General features: G+C 39.1%; 1 protein-coding gene across 1 annotated transcript in view; it reads left to right on the plus strand.

Annotated features, from left to right (window-relative positions):
* GPR158 (G protein-coupled receptor 158) overlaps nt 1-19,125 on the plus strand; it is a 157,151-nt gene that overhangs the window by 127,967 nt on the left and 10,059 nt on the right. Inside the window, exons 7-10 of the mRNA XM_060782424.2 lie at nt 1,176-1,414; nt 12,924-13,062; nt 13,961-14,066; nt 17,225-17,371. Of these exons, the coding sequence (XP_060638407.2) occupies nt 1,176-1,414; nt 12,924-13,062; nt 13,961-14,066; nt 17,225-17,371 (631 nt within the window). The remainder of the gene's footprint in view (nt 1-1,175; nt 1,415-12,923; nt 13,063-13,960; nt 14,067-17,224; nt 17,372-19,125) is intronic.

Raw genomic sequence — 19,125 nt, forward strand, 5'->3', positions numbered from 1 at the left:
AAACCTTTACCTTTAACTTACTAAAGTTTTAATGTATTTTAATCTGTAACATGTTCTATTATGGTCTGCTTTATTATGTTTCAATTGTTATTTTAAAATTATGTCTACTTCTTTTATCCCAATGTACCTTGTATGTTTTATACCTTGTTAGTTGCTTTGAATCCTCAATAGGAGAGAAAAGCGGGATATAAATTTAATAATAATAATAATAATAATAATAATAATAAATTGAGGCAAAGAGCAAGTACTTTGGCCACATAATGAGAAGACAGGAAAGTTTGGAGAAGGCAGTGATGCTGGGGAAAATGGAAGGAAAAAGGAAGAGGGGCCGACCAAGGGCAAGATGGGTGGATGGCATCCTTGAAGTGACTGGATTGACTTTGAAGGAGCTGGGGTGGTGATGGCCAACAGGAAGCTCTGGCATGGGCTGGTCCATGGGGTCACAAAGAGTCAGAAACGACTGAACGATTGAACGAATGAACAAAATAATAATAATAATAATAATAATAATAATAATAATAATAATGGGGATTTACCACTGTGCACAAAAGATCGCAAAAGACCACAGAACTATCTCAAGTTAATTTATGCCCATTGATAACTACAACGACTGAGACTAATATTTATTTTAATGTAACAAAGAATATTTTCTACATGCTTTTAAATGACATTTAGGCATTTTAGAGGCATTTAAAGCAGAATTATTTCAATTTTATGCACTTCCCTTATTGAGCATATATTTTTAAGCACTGGGAAAATAATGAGCAATTTAAAATGTATCATAAGGAATTTCTGAAAAGCAAACCAACTGCTTTAATAACAACAGTAATAATTCACATATACCCTGGCTTTAGGGTAGTCTGTGCAATTAAGAAAGAGGAGCATTACAAGTTTTAGTTATATATGGTATCCTATGAAACAACTCTGAATTTGACAAATAGCTCTGTGTAAATGAAGTGTATGGTATAAGAGAAATACTTTATCTATGGCCTTCTCAAGGTTGTTCAACTGCAATGCCCATCTGTTGTCACTGCTTAGCTAATAATAAGGGATGTTTGGGACTGTAGTCCAGCGAGGTCTAGAGCACCACATGCTGCTTACCCCTGTTCTCATCTATTAGGGCATTTGAAAGGATGAGTGCTATATTGTAATTCTTTGCATATTTGAATCTGCAGGGTTTTGAAGGTGTTCCTTTCTCGAACAGTTCAACGAATTCCATACATGACAAGTGGACGAGTGATGAAGATGCTGGCTGTGATTTTTCTGGTAGTGGTTTGGTTCCTTACAGGCTGGACCTCTGCAGTCTGCCAAAACCTGGAGAGAAACATTTCACTCATCGACCAGGGGAAAACGTCAGATCATCTGATCTTCAATATGTGCCTGGTGGACCGGTGGGATTATATGATGGCTATCGGTAAGTTGACTCCATTGCAGGCATGTAGCTGGGGGGGGGGGGGGGGGGCTTGAGGGGCTTCAGCCTCCCCCGAAATTCTCATGGTGTTTCGTGAAAAGGCCTTACTGGTGCATGATTTAAACTGTTATGTTTATTCATATCATGATCTGATCACCATACTCAATATATCCCATATGAATGGGGCTATTGGGGTAATGATAGAAAAGGTTTGCTAGGCTAGACCCTCTTTCACTCAGACTCAGCCCCCCCCCCGAAACTCAGCCCCCCCGAAACCCCCTGAAATTTTTTTAGCCCCCCCCCCGACTCAGCCCCCCCCCTAGAAACGAAATCCTGGCTACGGGCCTGCTCCATTCTTATTAATGACCATTATTAATTATACAATTGTTGATTTGCATGTGATTTTAGTATTTTTTATTTAAAAAATCTGTCAAATATTATCAAATCTCATAAATATAACAGTCTGTGTTGGCTCAGAAGTAGATTCCATTGAACTGTTGTCTTGCAAAATTCAATCAGTCACTCCTCTGCTTCACTTCTTGATTCTAGACCAAATTTTCATACAGTCTTTGACTCTGCTTTGTTTCCAACTCTTGCATCTCAAACGACTTTGATTTACAATAAGCCTTGTTGTGGTGTGTGGTCAATACCCCCCATCTCCAGCATAACATCTTTCAATATCTTTTTGTTCTTCGGCTTCTGTGGTTGAAGCATAAACTTGGATTGTGGTTATATTGATAGGTTTCCCCTGAAGTGTTACTGATATTTTTCAGCCAGACTTTACATTATGTCTGTTGACTGCTTTTGTTATATTTCTCATCACTGTTAATGTTATTCCACTTCTTCTTAGATTCTGAGATGCAGTTATCAGACTCAAAATGTCCCATTTCCGTCACTCCCACCAAGTATTGCAATGTTCATAATTTAATTTCTTGTTTTATTATGTCTATTTTTCCTTAATTCATGCTTCCTACATTCCATGATGCTGTAACCTGTAATTGTGGAGCTTCAGCTTTTCTTTCACCTCTGATCAGATCAGCAGCTGAGCATCCCTTTGGCTTGAGTCCAATTGCATTATTAGCCACAGTGCTATATGCTATATGAGTGCTTTCCAACCTGGGAGCATCATTTCTCATTTCATTTTGGAAAATCTCATCATAGAGTTTTCGTGGTAACAGGCATTCAAAAGGGTTTTACCATGCCTCTTCTGTGCAGTGCTAACAAGTGTTAGCTGTGTTTACAATAAAAAATAATTTCAGAAACAAGTGTTGGCTAAGATGCCATTGCTCCTATCTCTGCCAACGTTACTATTGCTGCTGCAGTAGCCGTTTGGCACACAATCTCATCAGACGGGCTGATTTGCCCGTTGTACGCTACTTGCTCTCCACTTTCTACATGGAGCCCATTATACAATGCACAGGGACTTCCAGCTGGGCTCTGTGCCAATAGAGGAGAGTGAGTGGTGTACGCCACTGCGGTGGCAACACGGATGGCTTCCTGTGTTGCCTTAAGAACAATGGGGGAAGCTGGCAGCAACGCTTCCTCCTGTGGGATGGAGGTTAAGCTAAGGTGTGCATTGCACGGTATGGAGAAGCGGGTTTTCCACTGCCCCCACTGGGACCTCATGGATTCAACATGATGCATGGAGAATCCATGGGCCTTTGTGATGAGGTCCTTAGTCTAGCCCTTCTGTAAGTTTGTTTGACATACCATACCATACCATACCACACCATACCATGCTGGCAGCACTGCAGTCATCAACATAGCCTCACAGGAGCATACGATGTCACCACCATTGAAAGGTAATGCCATAGTATGAATCTAGAGCAGTGGTTCTCAACCTGGGGTCCCCAGATATTTTTGGCCTACAACTCCCAGAAATCCCAGTCAGTTTACCAGCTGTTAGGATTTCTGGGAGTTGAAGGCCAAAAACATCTGGGGACCCCAGGTTGAGAACCACTGATCTAGAGCATATGCAACTAAGCCTTAATCCAACACAATGTGCTTCCCACTAATTTATTTATTTATCGTGTTCAAAATGAGTTGAGGGTACAGTTAAAATGCATTTAAAAATAAAAAAAGTTTTTAAAAGAACTTGGCATTATTTCAAATGTTCTTTGACTAGTAGCTGGCCACTTGGAGAGCCTCTGGTGCCACTGTGAGAAGGTCCTCCATTGTGCTTCTCACTAGAGTGCAGTATTTTCTTTTGGAAAGTTAGAGTAGATCTCAACCCTAATACTCAAAGAATGGAATGAATTATTCCTTTCCACAGTTGTTATGTTATCTGTGTTTGTGTTTAGTCTCATGTTCTGAAACATTTTTAGTAATTTTAAAGACAGTAACTGTGCTTCATTAGCTTTGAGAAGGCAGCCCGAGAAGTGAAATGAAGTGAAAAACTCGTTTTCCAGATTCATGGTTCACTTAATAGTCCCAAAAGGCATGAGGTCAGAATTCAAGCAAAAACAACAAAAAAGGTCCAGTAAATGCAATTTAGATGTGAGCTTTTGAGTCTGACTATAGAGGATGTTTAATTAGCTCTGTAATCTGCTGTACAGGCCAACCAACTAGGGAAAAGGTGATCCAAGTCTATAACTGCGCAGTTGTAGCTCTTCCCCCAGTATACAGTATTTGCAAACATGACATGTGTTCTGTAATTACTGTATAAATGTATGGTGTGCTGTAGCGGTTTTGTTGCAGAGCTGAAAGCATTAATTAATTGGTGTAATTTTCCAGTTACTAGCTTGCGAGTCAACTGAAAATCCATATCTGATTAATTAGGGATATCCAGCTGGGCACAATGACTATTGCCGTTGGGACATGTCTGGCTGCTGTTGCAGTGGGGTTGATCCTTTCCCTTGATGGATGGAGCCATTAATGGTGGAAAGAGGGTTCATCGGGAGCTGCCTTGTAAAGAAGGAGAAGAAACCACTGGGTTGAAGAAAGATTATTGGTAGAAATACATTTCTACTAGCAATGTGCTCATATCTATAGAGAATTCATACTTTTGTAAAACGTTTTTACATGTCCATGCTCATTTCAAAAAACACTTTTGGCCTATAAGTTCTAGTATCTCCCAGCTACCATGGCCAGAAAACATGCTCGCTGCATAATTTTGAGCGTTGCAGATCAATAGGTGTGAATATTACATTTAAAGACAGTGACAAATTTTTATGATCTGAACTAAAAACGCGTGGCTACCCAACATATTTGCTTTCCAGCAGACATAGGAAGCATGTAGTCTTCCAAATGTTCTTGTTCCAATCAGGCCTCACCAATAGATGTAACACTGGGGATGACATTTGCACTCTAACAAAATTTGAATGCCTATATGATTTCCATCCCTGTTTTAAAAGATGAATACATACATTTATTTTAGTTAGGTTGAAGAAAGTAACACATTCCTCGCCTTCCTTTTATACTTCAATGCACTGTTTTTAAATAGCCTTCCAAGTGAGAAAGGCAGCAAAAAATGGCAGAATGCTATCTAGCGCAGCCAAGATACCAAAGAGGAGTTGCCAGAAAGTATATTCCATCTTGGTAACTAAGCAGGATCACTCCTGATCAGTACATGAATGGGACCACCAACGAGGTAGCACATACTGTAGGCTGTATTCTAAAGAAAGGAACTAGTAAAAACACCTCTGAATATTTCTTGCCTAATGTGCAAATGGAGGCTTGATTGCAGGACCCATCTTCCCATGTTGATTATTATTTCTGCGATATTTGGTGCAACTTTAAAGTCGTAGATTAAAAAAAAACACAAAATAGAAGCAAATGTTATATAAACATTACACTGCAAAACATTATCCTTTTGTTCCCAATAGGCAATTTTTTTTCCGTGTCAGGAGCAACTTGATGAACTGCAATAGACAATTGGGTATGTGACTTCAAATTGCCAGTTTGACTTACGATGACCCTATGAATTTCATAGGGTTTTCCTAGGCAACAGATGCTTTTGCCAATTCCTTTATCTAAAATATAGCCAACAGCACCACATCTTCATGGGTGGTCTCCCAACCAAGTACTAGCCAGTGCTAACCGTGCTCAGCTTGCAGGATCTGACAGTATCTGCTGCCTTTAGAGTATTTAGAGCCATAATTGAAAATATGTTTCCCATATTCAAAAGGAAAAGGGCCTTCTTGTTAGCCCTGGCAACCATTGTCCTCTCTATCACCCACTTGCTAAGTTTAGAGTTGTGAGGTCACACCTGAGCCTTTGGGGAAACTATAGTGTCTGGCTTTACTCGGGGGCTATCTGATACCATCTGTTAAGATTAAGACCTTTAGCAGACAGAGGCACTTTAGGCAAGGTGAAAAGATAACCAAAATGAGTTTACCGAAAACAAGATGAATATACTCCACCCAAGACTATTATAGGATAACCCAAAGCAATACATTACAAAAGGACAGTTTGCTGGTTGCAGTTATTTCTCTGGAGTCTTTGAAACTCTCTTGCTTCTGGTTATAAATTGTTTCAATCTTCTTCCTTGGGAAGCTTAAGCTGGTCAAAAGCTTCTGTTGTCACTAGGACTGATGGTATAAGAATATTGCTGAATGCAGGTGCTAAGAATGCCTGTTTTTTTATTGCTTCAGCCTAGGATTACCAGACAATGCCCAAACCTCTATTCTCTGTAGCTCTGTTGCAAAAAAAGGAGGAGTCCAGCAAAGGAGCTGTATATAGGCCAATGGACTAGACCAACTGATGCTGGCCTCTAGGGGTTTTTATGCTCCACCCAAAATTAATACAAAGGAAGGTATCTACATGATTGGGACAACCTATAAACAGAGGGAACTGAAGCAGAGGAGAGGAAAAGACAGAGCTAAGACTTCACAAGTGTCTAAATTCAACCAGCCAGGACATCCCTTCCCTTAGACTTTCCTATGCACTGGGCCAAACCAAGACACGTTGGGATTACATTTGCTGAAATATATTTCATTTAATAAAAACTTGGGAAACGTACTTGTTTGGACATACAGATCGCCAACTTCACTCTGTAAAACTGATGTTGCGGCTCTTCTGCTATTGTTATAATTACTACTGGATTTTTCTTGCTTTCACATACACACTTCCCTATAAGGTTATACTTTTTGGAGACAAGAGGAGACCCTCTGTTCCTTCTTGAAGTTTTTCTTATTCAAAGGTTGCATGGATGATTCATTGCTTCAGAAGCAAAGTTTATCATGATTACGAAAGCTTCTTTCTCCTCATGGTGACATTTGTATGCTATGTTTCCAGTGACAGTTAATACAAAATGACCTTTTGCTTTCCTGAGACTGTTCAAATACAAAATGCAATGCACAAAATGGTCAGGGGCTGGAGGTAGGTATTTGCCCTACAAGCTGATTCCTGTGTTATGTAAAGCAGCAATTTAGGCAGGGAAATATGCCACTAAGAAGGAATTTAGCTTCCCCACAATTGTACTTATATGCATACAATTGGCCCTCCACATTTCAGGATTGCTTTTGTGGATTTATTCATGAATCTGATTAAAATGTTCTCTCTAGGAACTTCTGCTTTTTCCAGGGTAACTCTGTAGTCAATCTCCAACAAACATTGACTATAGAGTCATGCTGGAAGACCCAGAGATTCCTATAGAGAACACAGTAGGACCCAGAGAATCTTTAGGTCCTCCTGCTTAAAAAAATGACTTGGACAATATATTCCACCAAACATAGGGTTGGAAAGATAACAGGACTATAACAGGGAATTGGGATTCTGGGAATTCTATTTCATATATATATGCCAGGGTCTGCTCGAGGGTACCTTCAAATAATAGGATACAAGTAGGTCCTAAGGCCACTTTATTGCTGTGTCTGAGAATGTGTTGTAGTTTGGGCAAAGGTAGGTCTCATTGGATAGTGTGTGAGCGCTTCTGTGGAAACGAGGCAACTGGCTAGAAATCCAATAATGTGGAGGCCTATTTCAGAGTCCCGATTGTTTTCCTTGAAAAGGAATCACCATAGACCTCTACGGAAAGAAGGTGCTTTTGAAACCAATGAATCTATCAAAAGTCATTAGTAATTTAATTCAAGGACAGTAGTATGCTCCAAGCAGGACTTCTGAAGCAGTCATCTAGGATCTCATTTAACAGAATGATTGAGAAAAAAGAGTCTCTAGAACTATAGTCCAGTGTTCAAACCACTGTGCAATGCTGGTTCTAGCCATTATTAGAAATATGTAAAGAGCAGCACATGAACATCTGAAGCAGGATTGGGAAAATTGTAGGATGCTATATGCCCCCAGAATCCCTTCTCCTGGTGTCTGTACAGCCAACTTCTAAAGTCACCAGAAGTGACACAGTGACTACTTCTACATTAGCTTTTTTTCATGTCAGGAGCGATTTGAAAAACTAAAAGTTGCTCTGGTGTGAGAAAATTGGCCATCTGCAAGGACTTGCCCAGGGGACCCCCAGATGTTTTGGTATTTTACCATTCTTGTGGGATGCTTCCGTCATGTCCCTGCATGGGAAGCTGGAGCTGACAGAGGAAGCTTGTCCATGCTCTCCCTGGATTTGAACCTTCAACCTGTCGGTCTTCAGTCCTGCCGGCACAAGTATTTAACCCATTGTGCCACCAGGAGCTCCTACATTGGCCATATAATGCATTATACGATCAGTGTAGTTCAATGCAGTTCAAACTGCATTATATGTTTCTACACTAACTGCATTATATGGCCAGTGTAGAATCAATCAATGCCAATGGTAGTTGCGCAAGATCCCTTTGGGTTTGGGGAATCAGGCAAAATGTGGCAGATTCTCACAGTTTTAGTATGAGCCATGAAGATTATAGGATCCAAAATACTATATTTCTGTTTGTTCAACCGTATTTCTTAAAAGAATTATCTGGAGGGAAGCTTGAGGGTTTTGAGGGTCTTCAAGGATGCTTTTTGGGATTCAGATTGGGCTATCAGTGTCCAAAAAAGAGGTCATAGGATGCATTTACACAACCTTAATCAGAAGAACTCCTGCCACCATGAAATCATAAATTCCAGAGACTCAATTTATCACAAGAACCAGTTGTTCAAAGAATGAAAAAGCCACAAGTTTTTGGGGTTTAAAACGACCTCTTTTATTCCAACAGGCAAATATTTGGCAAGTCTGCTAAATAAAAGAGAAAGACTGGAGTGTTTGCCTGCAAAAGCATTTTGCAGTTTGCTCTGAAAATAGACTGCTTTTTCATTTCTTCAGGATTATTATTATTATTATTATAACTTTATTTGTACCCCGCTAGCATCTCCCAAGGGATTCGATGCGGCTTACAACAGGCCGGAGCCCAACACAATACAACAATACAATACATAGCAAATAAAACAGTTAAAGCAGAAAACAGTTAAAGGATAACTGTTGTCTCAAAATGCCCTTTGTTCTTATTGTATAAGCCAAATTACAGTGCATAGTCCAACACTCACGTGAAACTTGCAGCAAATTTTGGTCACATCTGCAGATTTTTTTTCTATGCAAATTGTTGTGTTAGTCTGGAGTTAATTATATGAACCTGATTCCCCACCCTCTGGCCCATTTCTGCAAGATAGATTCAAGCTCCATAATTGGCGCTTTAGGTAATACATTGTTTTTTCAAGCAGAATGATATGTATGTTATTGCTAATTAAATAATTTTAATGTTAGGCTTGGATAGAAGATGTATATTTTTCATCTGCTTTGTACTAAAAAAGGATTCCCATTTGTGTGGATTTTCCAGTGATAATACTGATAGTTTGTTTGTTTTTTTTTGCAGTTACTCTATATGTAAACTAAGGAGATTCCCAGAGTTCTGTCATAGAGAAATAGAGTGGGGATGAGCTCTTGGTCACACATGGCCTGGTCCACAGCCACTTTGTTTAAATGCATGCACTGAAAAATATCTTCTCAGGATTTCTATAGGCAATGGGAGCCAATTTATTAGCTTACTAGCCGGTTTATTTTATTTTTATTTTTTGCAAAAGTAGTTGCGACTTGAAATTAGGCATAAAATGAGCCAAGGGTCAAAAACCAAACTCTTGGGAGACCTGCCTCTTCCCATAGCTGCAAGAGTGTGTGAATAGCTTTTAAAAGTAATTTTAAAAATATGAATATAGAAGACTTGGGGCCAGGGGATGAAGTGTGACTCTCCCAGGTCTGCCGTAAAGGAGCATGTGCTTCCACTGAGTGACATTTCCCAAGCTGCCCACCTTCCAACTGTCCAAGATTATTAGGGACAATGTCAGTCAGTTCACTGTCACCTTGCTTTCTCATATGTTTTTAAATTTTCCCTATTCAGCCTCCTCTTATTTTAGTTGTTGCTAATTGAATTTGAAGTGGAAAAAATAGTTTGTATTCCATTCACTCAAACAGTCAAAGGAACAGACAAGGCAGAATGGTGCCCTTCCCAGTAGGCTCAAGCAAAAGCAAACTGCTGCTGCCTTGCTTCTATGGTTTCTCATTAATTTTTCCAGCCTGACCACACTGATGTTGCTTGAACACTCTTTCTCTGATTTCCATCTGGATATGTACCTGGCAGCCTCCAAATATGCTGAATTAGTCCTCATACTATGCTGATCATTGCCCCCATCTAGAAAAAGTAACTTCTCCAAGCTCGGTCTAAGAGCCGTAGCAAACTACTGGAAGCGAGAGCGAGCTTGTGCTGGAGCTCGCTCCGAAGCCCCGCCTTTTTTCCCCCGAGGCTGCTCTCTCTCTTGCTAGTGTGCCTGTTTTCCCTTGCTAGGGAAGCGATGCGAGTGTACTCTCACAGTTGGCAGAATTCAACTGTGAGCGTACGCTCGCATCCCTGCCCTCTGCAATGGAAAACAGGCACGCTAGCAAGAGAGAAAGCAGCCTCGGGGGGAAAAAAGGCGGGGCTTCGGAGCAAGCCCGAGCGCAAGCTTCCTGCAGTTTGCTGCGGCACGAGCGTACGCTCGCAACGCTGCCCTAGCAAAGGGAAATAGGTGGAGAAAGAGGCGGAGCATCGCTCGTGCTGGCTCAGTTTGCTCTCGCAAAATCCTAGTTTGCTACGGCTCTAAGAGTCATGCAGAAACCTAACCAGTCATTGTGGGCTCCTGAGACACAGATACCTAAATCCAGCAGCTAATGAAGGTCTCTGAAGGCAAAGAAGGCAATCAGAAGGGGATGCCCTTCTTCCTGTTGTGAAGGAAGTTCTAGACTTGTAGTGCATGGCTAAATCATGACAGATGGGTTTCCTTCATAAGCATAGTTTGTAAATCAAAAATTCTTTAAAGCAAGTATTATTGCAACCACGGACTTGAATTTTTCTTATGTTAATAGTCCTAGCTAAGACAATTCCTTAGGCGAAGGAGCAGATGTTGGCATTTGGCCCTCCTTTGTATAAAGAAAACAGGAATTGGGTGGCAGATACGAAAGAGATGGATGATAAAAATTTTGTTTGGCAATCTCTACTGCATGTTTGCCCTGTAGTCCCTGTTCCCAGAGTATGCTGTAGGCGTCACAAAGGAGTATGGACATCTGCCATGGAAGAGGAGAACAAAGGCACAGAGAAGGGGTGAAAGGAAAAGAGAGAGAAAGAGGAAGTAGAGAAGCAAATTCAGATGGCATGGCAATTGTTGCCTAATTTTCCTTTGCGTTCCATTGCTGTTAAAACAGGACAGAATTCTCTTGTGAGTCATGATAGGCAAACATTTTTTTTTCATTATTAGATCTAGTTCTTGTTTTGCATATTGGTTAAATGTGAAGCAATGAGCTCAATGTCTTAGAGATATCATGGGAGATGTAGCAGATCCATTACAGGCAAAAACATTACAATTTACTTAATTTCTAAGTAAATCTGGAAGAGTGAGAAATTACCCTTCTGTCTTGTTCCAGCCTAATGTAAACAAAGATACATTAGGCAGGAAAGAGCCAGCAGTCCTTTGCACTATAAAACTTTAGGGAGACTATTTTCCACGGTCTTTGACTTGGAAGGCTGCACACCAGCCCAAGAGGTCCCCACATATCTAGCACGGGGAATTTGATCACCAGCCGAGGGATAGGATGACTTTGGGTGTTCAGTACTACCACTGGTTGTGAAGGATGGATGGACCTCACCAGTAAAAGGACTGGAATGCTTTTCTGCACTGTACCGTCTGCTTCATCTTTTACCAACAATACAGCTTATGCTATAGCAATAAATATGCGTCAGTGTTGGGGACTAAAAGAACCCTTGGAAAGGTCTGAAACTTCACATAGTTACAGCCTGAGACAGTGACTTTGGGAAACTCTCATCCTCTTAACTTTGGGGAAGGCAGTTGTAAACCTTCTCTGAATAAATATTTGCCATGAGAACTGTATGATAGGGTTACCATAAATTACAGTTGACCTGAGGATACACAACAGCAACAACCCCAGGATAGCTCCTTTAAAGTCTTGATTATCCCCTGGAATGGATTCATCGCCCTACTGACAATGGAAGGCATCATCTGCCATTGATGTTCTGGCTGCATTTCCTAGGTTGGCTGGGGTCACTCTCAGCAATACAAAAGGCACATGCTGTGGTGACGTGCTGGCAAGCCATCCTTCAGCTACACATCTCTTTGCTGGGCCAATAATTCTAAGGATCAGACTGTAAGTATGTTTGGATGACAGCTTAAAGGATTTTCAGCCTGAAGCTTTCAGACTTAAAGGAGTGCCTATTGCCAACAGCCTTGTTCCTTCCAAAATGCTGCATATTTAGGTCACCAGCGTGATCACCTAAGAACACTGTGATATAGCCAATGCAGGAGGAACTTTGCTTTCATGCTGACAAATTGGTAAACAGAACTATAAAAATCCCGTACTTATTTTCCTCTTAAGAATAATATCATTGCTCACATGCGAAGTGGCTGCAATAAAATTGCCTTTTGCCTTATGAAACTTAATCCTGCAATAAACCTGTTAGGTTGCAACCCTGAAGATCTTCCCTAGTTAAGTTTATTTCTTGTTATTATGTGTGTGACACAGTGTCAAACACTGCTGCGTGGCTAGTTCTGTGGTTACCCACACAAACATATATTGCCTTCCCTGAATATCATAAGAAAGCATCTTGCCTTCTCTGAATTCCAGTAAGAAATTGGAACTGTTTTTGTTTTTCTTGTCCATCTAAATGCTTTTGGTCCCATTCAGGAGAAAGGCAGGACAGAAATTAAATAATACATAAAATAAAAGCAATACAGTCAGTCCCTGAGTTACAAACATCAGGCTTACAAATGACTCATAGTTAAGAATGGAGGCGAGACAACAGGAAATGAGAGAAATCTACCCCTCAGCAAGTTCAACATCTCAGTGGTTTAACCTGCTGTGTCACTGGGGGCTCCTTGGTCTTATAGGAAAGCCAATTATCCCACCTAGATCCAATGTGAGAACCGAGTGTGATGTTAGAAGAGGTCTCTTCCTTCACTGGAAGCTTCAATTGTATGCTTGTTCAATGCTTTCATATATATATACATATATACATAGAAAAGGGGAGTTGGATTCTTTCCAGATTTCTTTTCTCATTTCTAATCCAAAATTGCTAAAAGCAGATCTTCTTTTTTTCTGTTTCTCTTCCAGCTGAATTTTTATTCCTCTTGTGGGGCGTTTATCTCTGCTATGCAGTGCGGACAGTACCCTCGGCGTTTCACGAGCCACGTTATATGGCTGTTGCAGTTCACATTGAGCTCATTATATCTGCTGTATTCCACACAATTAGGCAAGTGACCTGTACTGGCCCTCACTTCTGAACCGTCTGCTTTCAAGTTTCTTCCCATGGTGCAAGTTAAAAAGTTTAATTGCTATAAAATGCATATTGGAATGCCCTCTGGTGAAGTTTTCCTTCTGCAAAGTAATAAGTTCTTTAACAAGGTTCTTGAGGAATATGTGTTTTCTGCCTATTAATTAGGGCTTTCTTATAGCCAGAATGGTGTGGTGGTTTGAGTATTGGACTAGAACTCTGAGAGACTAGAGTCTGAGTTGCCATTTGGCCATGGAAACTCACTGAGTGAACGTCTCAGAAATGTCACCTGGCCATATATGTTGCAGGCAGTGGGAAATAGCACAGAAAAGGTGGGTTTTCTATGGCTCTTAGTCATTGGACAATGAAAGCAAAGAATTCCAGTCTTGGCTACAACCAAAAATAGAGATACAGCCAACCAAGACCAGGCAATTTTAGATCCAGGAGCCATATAACTTCTTCCCTAACCATTGGTGCTCCATAACTGCCCAGATTCAATAGGTAGATTCTGGGAACTGTAGGAGAAAAGGAACTTGGTCAAGGTGCCGCACATCTCATATCAAACAAGGCAGGTTTCCATTGCATTGGGAACTGAATGCCGAGGTTGTTCTTCATACTCAACCCACATTTGCAAACTCTGTGTTCACATTAGCTCTCTCACGTGTGTCTGAAGAGAAAGTGTGTGGGTGAGTCTGTGTGCTCAGGGAAAGCTGAACAATATTGTAGTATTTAATAGAGTAATATAAGACTAACATATTTAATTTGGGAGAGGGTTCTTTAGAAAGGTTGTCAAGAATGTTAAGAACCTGACATTCATTGCGGGGGAAGAGAGGGGAGGAAGATATATTTGCCAACCTTGTGTGAATTCTATTTTCAGGTTTAGTCTTGCCTCAAGACTGCAGTCTGATTGGATGCTGATGCTGTTCTTTGCACACACACACTTGACTGTGACAGTCACCGTTGGGTTACTTCTGGTCCCGAAGGTATTCTTTCTCCATCATTTTTCTTGCCAAGTCTTTCAGTTTATCTCACCCCTTAGTGGAGATTAGCCTCACTGTTAATCCCACCCGAGTTTTCTCACTAGACACAGTATTCTATCTATCTATATCTATCTATCTATCTATCTATCTATCTATCTATCTATCTATCTGTCTGTCTGTCTGTCTGTCTGTCTGTCTATCTCACCCATGGGTTTTACAATTTTTACCCTTTGCATCTGGCCTAGCTCGCCCTTATTTAACTCTTTCATCATTTCATAATTTGCTTTATTATGTTATTGTCACTATTTTATTGTATTATGTTATTGTTAAGTATTTTTATTTGATGTTATCATCTGTTTTGTATGCATTTAATTTTACCTTATTGTAATTGCTTGAGTTTGGCCTCATGTTAGCTGCCCCGAGTCCCTTCGGGGAGATTATTATTATTATTATTATTATTATTATTATTTTACTGGCACAAAAGCACAGTATGTCACAGCAAACGAGATCTATATGCTGGATTTCATATCAAAAAATCACAAGTCGAACAATTCCCAAGCATCTAGGATTGTGTGATGTATTTTCGAATGATGCGCGCAGATGCAAGTAAGGTGGCCTTTTGCAGTTGACAGATCATGATTATGTCGATGTTTATTATTTCCAAATGCCGGCTGAGATCTTTTGGCATGGCACCCAGTGTGCCAATGACCACTGGGACCACCTATACTGGTTTATGCCAAAGTCTTTGCAGTTCAATTTTTAGGTCTTGATAGCGGCAGAGTTTTTCCTGTTATTTTTCCTCAATGCGACTGTCACCTGGTATTGTTGTTGTTGTTGTTATTATTATTATTATTATTATTATTATTATTTCAGAACAACTCAATGTTATAATGGGGAACCGTGACTAGAACCACTGTTGTTTTTTAAATTCATTTTTTTGCACAGATAAGATAGGAACAACTGCCGTGAGGATTGTATAACCCCTTTCTCTATGCTGTTCCTACAATCTAAATCACCCACTCAAATTACTCTGGGATCCATAAAGAGAAAAATAAAGCGAACCCCTGCAATGCTGCTGCACTAATCTAATCTGAAACCCCTAGAGTTTATATTAAGACATCCTGCTGATATCACCCACTTATTATGAACTTTGGTTCTTTACATTATTAATCTAACTTAGGAGCAATTGTCCTTGTTGAATAAGGTAGCCACCTGAGAGAAATCTGTGGTTTTAAGAAATGCTTAGGCTAATATACAAGCTCTTTGAAATGGGCAAGGAAATAGGCAGGATAATTCTTGATTCACTATCATGCCAAAACTCTAATACGTAAGGATCCTAGAATGGAAATTTCATAAGGCAACTAACCTATGAACTTTGGACTAAATCTAGTGTTAACCCCACTTAGAAAAAAATGCATTGAAACCAACTCAATTTTAATTAGTTGACTGACAAATGTCAGGTAGAAGATGGATCCACTGTTTGCTCCTGGTCCAGAAATTAGAACACAAACCAACAGAGTCAAATAACAAGAAAAGAGATTCTTCCATAACCACTAGGAGAAATCTTTATTACCATAATAAGCCGTTCAACCATGAAATAGATCACCTTGGATGATGGTAAATGGACATATTTTAGAAGTGTTCAATTAGATATTTCTGCATGGCAGAGGATTGAACTTGATGGTCTTTGTGATCCTTTCCAACTCTAACATTCTATATAGGGCCGGTCAACCCATTACGCAAAGTAAGCATTTGCAATATAGTAGTTGATTTTGCCCAGGGGCGCTCTTGAGGCGCTCTTGGGGGAAAATAGACCTTGACATATGCGAGTTGTAGTTACTGGGATGTATAGTTCACCTACAATCAAAGAGCATTCTGAACACTACCAATGATGGAATTGAACCAAATATGGCACACAGAACTCCCACGACGAACAGAAAATATAGATCAGTGATTGGTTGGGGGGGGAGGGGCGCCAAAATACTGTTTGCTTACCACTGAAAATTACCTAGGGCCGCCTCTGATTCTAAATAATAATAATAATAATAATAATAATAATAATAGTCTTTTATTTGTATACCATTCTATCTTCTTGAGGGGGACTCAAGGCGGTTTCCAGCATAGGTAAATCATTGCAATTACCAACACAAAACATACAAAATAATCATTATAAAACATAGACATAATACTATATAAGTCATAACTATTTAAAATTAAAAGCTAGTTCAGTACTAATTTCCACGAGGCAAGTTGAGTTTCCAATGGCCAGAATTCTAGAGTGAGCCTCGACGACTACAAGAGGGCTAGGCTAGTATAACAAAGTCGACTAAGGCTATATGATTCTACAAATGAACACTTATTCATTTGCTCTAATTCTAGGTAGGACCAATAGATTTATCCCTTGGTGTATGGGTGAATCACCAGTTTTCAAGCAATTTATGTGCTAATAATGGTCTTATTGAGAGTGGACTTTGCAGACACAGGCATGAAATAATAGAAATCTCTCCACATTCCATGATTTCTCATACACGCAAGCTGTAACCTCAGTTAAATAGGCATAAAATGGTGAAGTGGACTTAAGGAATATTTCAAATTAAAACCCTACATAAAACTAGATGTTCATATTAAAGCTATTAAATTGCAGTTAATTTGCTAGTAAAGTACTATTAATTTATGATTGATTGGTTTCTTTAATACTATCGTGTTACATTTTACTAAAGTGCCAACCCGTCCCTATCTGAAGCAACCACCACCACCACCACCACCACCACCTCCTCCTCCTCCTTTATTTATCTATTTTTATCCTGCTTGTCTCCCATTAGTGGAATTCAAAGTGGTAAACTTCTTACTGAGTGATAGGACAGAATAATGTCTATATGTTTTCACCTTAGTTTTATGCAAATAAAAGTGTTAAAGTCAGACTTTTTAAAAAAAAAGACGTGAAATTTGAGCACTTAGCTAAAATGACTTAATTAGTGTAATTGTGTTTGCCCCAATGCCTCTTCCCTTAGCTATGTCCTTGCGTTTTTGTGTCTACCAAGAAAGCGTTTTTGTGTCCCATGATGTCAAAAAGAAATAAGAAAATGTCTGTCTTTTTCATGTTGTTTATTACATTGATCAAATTGTTTACTTTGAAACATCATTTCTCATTTGTCTTCCAGTTTTCCCATTCAAGCAATAACCCAAGAGATGATATAGCTACTGAAGCATATGAAGATGAGCTTGACATGGGAAGGTCTGGATCTTATCTGAACAGCAGTATCAATTCAGCTTGGAGTGAGCATAGTTTGGACCCAGAAGATATTAGGGTATGTGCTGACCTTCAAAAGTACCTATCTTTTTAAATAACAGTACTAAATTAAGAAAATTGTCTATTTTGACCAATTCAATTTTCATAGTAGCCAGCTTTACTTCTAATGAAAGTGAGTAAAAAAGTATAATAAAACAGTTATATGAGAGCAGGGACATGAAAAAATGACTAGTTGTTGAGATTTTAGTTGAGAGATGTCAATAAAACAGTGTTTGTAGTGATATAAATGTCGGATTAGGACTCCGGAACACGAGGGTTCAAATCCTCATTTATCCATGATAACCCATTAGACTTAGGTAAGTCATACATCCCCAGCCTCAGAGGAAGGCAATGGCAATCCACCTCTGAAAAAATTGCCAAGGAAAACATTGTGATAGGTTAATATTAGGGCCAGCCTAAATTAGAAATTATTTGAAGGCACACAAAAACATCAATAACACCAATAAGGCCATCAAAAGAAAAAGAACTCACATCCACAATGATTTATTTATTACTTACTATACTTGTATACTGCTTTTCCCAGCCTATTGGTGACTCAAGGCGGTTTACAAGTCAGTACACATAATATCAAAATCAAATTAAACATTAAAAACAATATAAAACCACAACAGAAACAATAAACCCAACATCATTAGCGTCTCCTAGTTAAAAATATTGTCCAATTCCATTGTCAAGTGATTCCATTTCCTATGAGAACAATGAGAACAAGAGACCAGCGTTGTTGTTTTTTATTATTTTTTGTTCCAAAATATTGCCTTTTACTTTTGTGAAGCAAAGCATAAACACAAATACAGATGGACAGACAACACAAAGACAAACAGTCAAACTTATGTTAGGACTCTTCATCATCAAAAAAGCAATGATTATCACATTTCAAATTTTCAGATTGTATATGAAAAAAATGGAAAAATAAAAAGTCTGAAATTTTTCAGAATCTCTCCAACCTTGTTCCCCTTCCAAAATGTGCATGAAATGAAAAACCTAGTACAAAAAGTCCATAGTGTTGAAGAGTGGCTTTAAGTCATTGTAATGACATTATGCCGATCTATATGAAACATGATGTAATTTTGACCTTCACCAGTCCATAAATTCCAGCTCACCATCCGATCTTATAATGGCTAAAGTAGAACCATTATGTGAACAGATCGCCCTTAGAATCCACCGAGATTTGGTTTCAAGACACCCTCCCAATGGTTACCAAATGTTTACACCTTATTTTATTTTTCTGGTTATTTAACATTTAATGTTTATTTTACTTTAGTAACATTTGTCTTTACTGTTCTAATGTAGCACAGATCCTATGTAAAATCATACTATGTATTTTTCACATTAATAGTGAAATCTGAAATATATACTGAAAGTCTTATTATATACAGTATTATTATGTATAATATGTCCATTATATACAGTGCATAGTAAAATTACAACTCTTTTGTGAAATTTCAAAATCAAGTCTTCTTTTTTGGATTGTTTTGGTTTGGAATATTTTCAAGCCATGGTTTATTGAATATGTGGCTACAAAATCCATTGAAACAAAGGAGTGTCTGTACGTGAAAGGGCCTGGTTGAACCCTGGTTTCATTTCATTGGAAAAATAAAGCCTTCAGGAGAAAGAACCAAGACCATCCTGTGTTATTCTGATTCAGCCAAAATGTCCTTCATCTCTGAGATAGGATTTGTATTTAATTTTCTCACTGCCCAAACCCAAGCCTTGGAAAATATCCCTTTTTAGTGTGTAGGTTCTAGAATTCCA

This window comes from Anolis sagrei, chromosome 6 (assembly GCF_037176765.1).
Source record: "Anolis sagrei isolate rAnoSag1 chromosome 6, rAnoSag1.mat, whole genome shotgun sequence".
Lineage (NCBI taxonomy): Eukaryota > Metazoa > Chordata > Lepidosauria > Squamata > Dactyloidae > Anolis > Anolis sagrei.